The sequence below is a fragment of the Rutidosis leptorrhynchoides genome, chromosome 6, assembly GCF_046630445.1.
Source record: "Rutidosis leptorrhynchoides isolate AG116_Rl617_1_P2 chromosome 6, CSIRO_AGI_Rlap_v1, whole genome shotgun sequence".
Lineage (NCBI taxonomy): Eukaryota > Viridiplantae > Streptophyta > Magnoliopsida > Asterales > Asteraceae > Rutidosis > Rutidosis leptorrhynchoides.
The window spans coordinates 353,797,630-353,804,288 of record NC_092338.1 but is presented as its reverse complement, the minus strand read 5'-3'; the positions used below and the strand labels follow the sequence as shown (position 1 = coordinate 353,804,288).

The window sequence follows — 6,659 nt, the reverse complement described above, 5'->3', positions numbered from 1 at the left end:
GTTATAAGCCTACTGAATTATAACATCAAACCACTAAAGGTAGTTATAATCCTACTGAATTATAACACTTGTAGAGTTTTCAAACATTTCTTCATATTATTGCTTCAATAATGTTCCAAAGAAGAACAGTTAGACAAGTTAAATGAGTGGGCCCGCCAATAGGATAACCTTTTCTTGACTAGATGCACGCAAATCAATATTCTTGATAGTGTCTACGTTTCAATTATGGTTTCATTTAGTTGAGTGGTTTCTGCCTTTTTGGGTGTCCGTGAGGTCTCGATTTCGAGTCTCACCGGCGGTGCTTTCCAAGGTTGACTACACGCAGAAGCTGTCATATGACAGTAGTTCTGTGGAACATCCTTGATACGTGGAACGAATATGATCGAGTGATGAGAACTCCTTTGGTGGTCCCTGGAGAGTCACTCCAATCTCATTGTTCAAAAAATAAATTAAAATCTATTTCTAAAGAACAAAAGTGACATTCGACTCTTTAAAATGTAGAATTTTTAAACTTTACCTAAAACTGTGTGCAGATACAAACAATAAATTTATCCTGGGAGTCTGGGACAGACGACTTAGGATAATAAGGGTAGGGGTGTCATGATCCCCTCAAAAAGCTTCGTCCTCACTAGCAATTTCGGTGATTTTAGGGACTAATTTTGTAAAGTTCAAATCTTGACCCCACCAAATTGAAGTTTGAATGTATAACATACATTTTATTCATTGAATTTATTATTATTTCATCAAATCTTACGTTGTATTATTTGTATATAGTACTGTATATAACATATATTATTTTGTTAAACAATACCTGCATATTTCATTCACTATTTAGCAATTTAGAGATATTTTAATGACCTTGAATAATTAGTTAAACAAATTGAAAGTAACTCTATTTTATATTTGAGACTACATGAAATTTTTTGCCCCCTCATTATTAGTGTTCAAGCTCTGAGGAGAGGAGATAGATGAAGTATCATTTATGATATGATTTTAGGGTAAAATGTTTAACCGAAAACGGAAAAGGAGAGTTTATGACATACGGAGTACTTAATTTTATTGACTTAGTATAATTACTCCCTACTCCTATGGGTATGATACTCTGCATTGAACATCAGCCACGGTATATTAGAAGTTTGTCATGACCTACGTGATACAGATTAACCCAAAATGTAATTATCAGAATGTCAAAACGGACCAGTCATATGAGATTGTGTTTTATTATTGTTATTGTCAAAATGGACTATTCAGGCTAGCAAGAATTTCGAGAGAACAAACCATTTCAATTTCCGTATATTATTATTAGAAGAAACTATAATGTTAGAAAGATGAAAACTTTACTACTATACTAAATTCGAACAATTTGGTTCCAAGTAACAAACACTTCCCTCATGAAAATCTTCACTAACTGTGCATCTCTCTTCACTCATTACGTTCAATAATCCGCCTAACGTTGCATATATTTCCTCCGTTTTTTCATTCGATACATCTTTAGCTATAAAACTTTGAATCCCTCCCAATGTTTCAATCCAACTACACCCTGCAATCTTCTTCAACCCAATATCATCCAACATCACTCTAACACTTTCAGCTTCTTCCCATTTCCCAGCTCGCGAATACAAATTTGCCATTATGATATAATTACCTGTATTCTCAGGCTCAATTTCAAACAAATGATCACAAGCAAATTTCCCAATTTCAACATCACCACAAACAGAAGCCCCGTTAAGCAACGCACCCCAAATTCTAGCACTCGGCTCAAAAGGCATCTTCTTTATAAAATCAACCGCTTCATTTAGCTTCAACGCTCGACTTAACACACCAACCATACAAGCATAATGCTCCATTGAAGGCTTAATTCCATATCTTGGTAACATACTGTTAAATATCCTCCAAGAATCATCCACTAAACCCGAATGAGCACAAGCTGATAATAAAGATGTAAATGTAACAGGATCTGGCTTTATTCCCTCGTTAATCATCTGGTTAAACAAATTAAGCACTTCGTTAACCTTTCCATGTGCAGAATACGCTGACATCAGCGACGTCCATATTATCACACTTCTCTTTTCTGATTGATCAAAAACTAACTGGGTACTATTTAAAAAACCTAACTTAGCATAAGTATCGATAATAGCAGTCGCTACATAGATATTCGTGTTGTATCTATTTTTTATTGCATATGCGTGTACCTCTTTACCCCCTTTTAAATTAGATAAATGTGAAATAGTAGGCAAAATATTTGAAAGTGTTACAGCGTTCGGTTTAAACCCGTTAACCTGCATTTCACGAAATGAATCTAATACAGTATCGTATTGCTTGTTTTGAAACTGGCCCGATATGACAGCGTTCCATGTACTCAATCCCGGTTTTTCCATTTCTTTAAAAAGGTTCATAGCTTTATCTACAAAACCATGAAGCATGTAACCCGATATTAAACATCCGTAACTAATCTCATCCTTATCGCTCATTTCATCAAATAGTTGTTGGGCATAATCCAGACTACCACATTTTGCGTACATTGTAATAAACGCATTACAAACCGGGAGATCCATTTTAATATCATTATCAATAACAAACTTATGAACTTCCATCCCTAAACCAAGATCATTCGATTGTGCGCACGCTTGCAAGACACTAATCACAGTAAACTCATTCGGTCTTTTATCCTCAAAATCCAACATTTTGGAATACAATTCTTTACATTCCATATGATAGCCTCCTTGCGAATACCCTGCCATCATTGAATTCCACGACACAAGATCTTTATCAAGCGTATAATCGAACAATCTTCTCGCCATAACAACATCATCACACCTACAATAAAAAGTTATCAAAGAATTTACCACGTATGCATCATGGTCCAACACGTTCCGTATAATAAAACTATGAAATGTTCTACCAAAACTCGAGTCGTAACACCCCAACGAGGATAACGACTTTAACACACATGTAACAGTATAATTATCAGGTTTTACAGACACTGAAGCAGATGATATAATGCGTTGAAAAAGGTTTATAGTATCGGTGTGACGATTGTTCATGGTGTAGCCCATGAGCAACGCGTTCCATGAAAAAGTGTTTCTGTTGGGAATTTCGTCGAACACCTTGTGGGCTTCGAATAAGTTGTTGGTTTTAGAGTAACAAGTGATGAGTTTTGAAGCTAAAAAGTTGTCTAGAGTGACTGAAGAGATGATGAGTTTGGCATGGATGAGTTTAGCTCGGCGAATGAGCCGGTGGTCCGTGCAGTGTTGGATGATGCGGCCGTATGCTGTATAGTTGGGTCCATGGGTTTGTGTAGTGACAATTGGGGTTTGAAATTGAAATTGAACATGTTTTGTGAATCTCATTGGTTCGTTTTGATTTTCTTTTAATATTGAAATAAAAATAAATAAATTATATCATTGGCGTAATCATAATGGATCGGGTACAAAACGTAGCGTTCAGTTGATCAATTCAAGAATTGACAAATGGGAGTGATCCGTACACCACCTCTATTTTGCCATACACCACTAAATAAATTTTTTGGACATTTTTACCCTTCCTTTTGTTCACCACCAACTCCCCTTAACTTCTCAAAAGAAGGGTAAAACTGTCTAAATAATTGTTTTAGTGGTGTATGGCAAAAACAAGGTGGTGTACGGATCAACTCCCATTGACAAAAGGAGGTCGTTTGAAAAGCTCGTATACATTGAGCGCCGAACAATGTTCGATTGATTATCCACCACCACTTTTACTCTTTCCACTTGAATGTTCTAAAATACTCTTAAATGATAATTTATACAAATTTCTTGTTAAATATTATTGAGGGATATATTTTGAGATAAAAAAAAAACATCAAATGATGGTGGATGGAGTAAAAGTAGATGTGGATATAACATCACCCGTGAGTTAAAGATAGTACTATATTTACTTCCAGTTCAACCCTATTGAGACCGACTCATGATCCAGCCGGATCCGGTCCAACCTTTGAGAAACAGGCCCATGCCACCCGAGATCAGCTAAACTCCAGTTTTTATCAAATCTGTTTTATAATGGGTCATTATGGATGAAAATTATCCGTACCAAATGCAACCGGATTGAGGGACTAGCTTTACCATTTTTCAAACTCATTCTTTATCAATAGTAACTGATTTCAACTCACCTTTCAATCCGGTTGCATTTGACATTGTCTAATTATCATAATAGATTAAGAACCTACTATTAGACGACACCCTGTAAATAAGATAAACATTGTCCAAGTGTCATAGTGGATTTTCCGACCGTAATCAACCTAAGATTATGGTTGATGTAAGACTTATCATACTTACTAACGTATAATGAGGTCGTGATGTAAGTTACCAAAAGACATTTCACGTCAGAAGTGTATCTTAAGAATTAAGATATTGTAAAATTATTTGGGGTTGTATAACTGTATTGTAAATGAGAGATATGTCAATATTATTAGTAATAACCAGATCCAAGCAACCACAACAATAGGAACATCAGCCTAGTAATTGTCAGAGTCTAGAATCTTTTAACTGTATTGTAAATGAGAGATATGTCAATTTTATTAGTAATAACCAGATTCAATCAGCCACAATAATAGGAACATTAGAAGCCTGGTAATTGTCATATTCCCTCTGTCTCATATTAATTGTCCTCGAACAAAAAACACATGTTTCAAAAAAAAAATGTCATAATAAAAGTACTGTACTTTCTGTTTAATTTTCAATTTTACCTTTAACTTTTCTTTCTCCTTTAATCTTATCCGCATATATTAAGGGCATAATAAAATTTAAACTTCTTATTCTTTTTTAATTATGGAAGTAGACAATTAATTTGAGACATCCCAAAATGGAATACTGGACAATAAATTAGGGACGGATGGAATACTTAATAGGTTTCCTTAGTAATTAGTATCTCTTCGGAAGAAGCTTGTCATTGTTTAGGGTTAAGAAAAGCTTAATATTTTATTTAATATGCCATCTTATTCATTGGCCTATGATTACATTTAAGAGAGGCTATTTGGTTCCATCCAGGAACGGCGTCTCAGCCAGAATCACGATAACCTAACTTTTAGTGACATATCATATAGAATCTTGAACTAATTTGATGGAGGGTTAGAGTTTTCCCTTACAAATCAACCAAACTTTTTAATAAGCTCATAATTCACTTCATAATTATTGTCAATAGATTGAGTCATTCTAAATATCCACACATTTAACTTTACTTGCTTTATTTACTTTCGTGCAGCTTAAATAAAAATAGAAAATTCAAAACAAAACCTATATTTTTACCTACTTATTAACCTTTCCTAAAACGTTACCCAATACAAACACCATCTATGTTTCAATCCGTAATGACATAAAATGGACGGCCACATATTATACTTACTTCTTGCACATTATAACAAACAAATAGATAGTATATACTTTGAGCCCTATCAATATATAAATTAATAGATTGAACATTGGTGAAATGACCCGCAAATCGGCCCCTGCATGTGCCAAGTGCCCGTCACAACTCGAGAGACAATCGCCCCTCACAAGCTAAAGCAGTGGACTAACCGGGTATCTCCAGGTTAACAACTAAAACCATGGTGGGAGATATCAATTAGTCACCACTTCAAGCTTATAAAGGACCAAAGTTTTCAATCGATAGCCGATGTGGGACGAGTTGTTACAAACTCCCCCACTTAAATTCCTGACGTCCTCGTCAGGCTGAAACATTCTTAATACCAGGATCCATATCCCATGAGATGTACGAGCATCGTGCTCGTCACACCTCGTGAGGATACCTCAGGAGATGCACGAACCGAGTGTTCGTCACACCTAGAGAGGCCTATGGCTACAAGATGAAATGACCCGCAAATCGGCCCCAAGAGATGCACGTGCCAAGTGCCCGTCACAACTCGAGAGACAATCGCCCCTCACAAGCTAAAGCAGTGGACTAACCGGGTATCTCCAGGTTAACAACTAAAACCATGGTGGAAGATATCAATTAGTCACCACTTCAAGCTTATAAAGGACCAATGTTTTCAATCGATAGTCGATATCGGACGATTTGTTACATTGGGGCTTTACACACACCGCAGAGGACCGGTGGAATTCAAGCATGACAGCCGATCCCTTTCCGGATCATATACATTGGCATGCAGTTGAATCTAACTATTACAAAGGAAAAATATAGTTGATAGTTACGATATTCGAAGAGTGTTTTAGTGAGGAAGAGTTTATTCTTTTAAGGGCAAAAGGAGTGTATGAGAAACATAGATTTTATACTAAAATTAAGGAGTTTGGGTTTAAATCACAGTGTACTGTTTCTTGTACCGAAATATTTTCATTATAAGAATTAAGGAAACGATTGGGGTGGATGTAGGCAGAGTTGTGTTGAACCACATTAATCGTTGAGTCTATCAATTACTTTATGTTGTTTTCTATTATTTCTCGCAATTTTCTCTCAAACAATTATATCTTCGTTTCCATTCATGTGGGTGCGTTAGGAAACTGTTGAGTCTTTAAGTAATCTAATAGTGAAATCGATGGCTGATCATGTGACGACCCGGAAATTTCTGACCAAATTTAAACTTAACCTTTATATGTTTCCGACACGATAAGCAGAATTTGTAATGTTGAATCTCAAAAAGTTTGGAACTACATTCATGTAATCAATTACCC

At 35.7% G+C, this 6,659-nt stretch overlaps 1 protein-coding gene across 1 annotated transcript; it reads right to left on the bottom strand.

Annotated features, from left to right (window-relative positions):
• Positions 1 to 1,289: 1,289 nt before the first annotated feature.
• Positions 1,290 to 3,350, bottom strand: LOC139854802 (pentatricopeptide repeat-containing protein At2g37310). Its single transcript, XM_071844084.1, has one exon. It carries the CDS (start codon positions 3,348 to 3,350, stop codon positions 1,344 to 1,346), a length of 2,007 nt encoding a protein of 668 aa, XP_071700185.1. The 3' UTR covers positions 1,290 to 1,343.
• Between the last annotated feature and the right edge of the window lie 3,309 nt (positions 3,351 to 6,659).

What these genes read in the sequence shown, in the direction of transcription:
- LOC139854802 (XM_071844084.1), bottom strand. Translation starts at nt 3,350, where the DNA reads ATGAGATTCACAAAACATGTTCAATTTCAATTTCAAACCCCAATTGTC.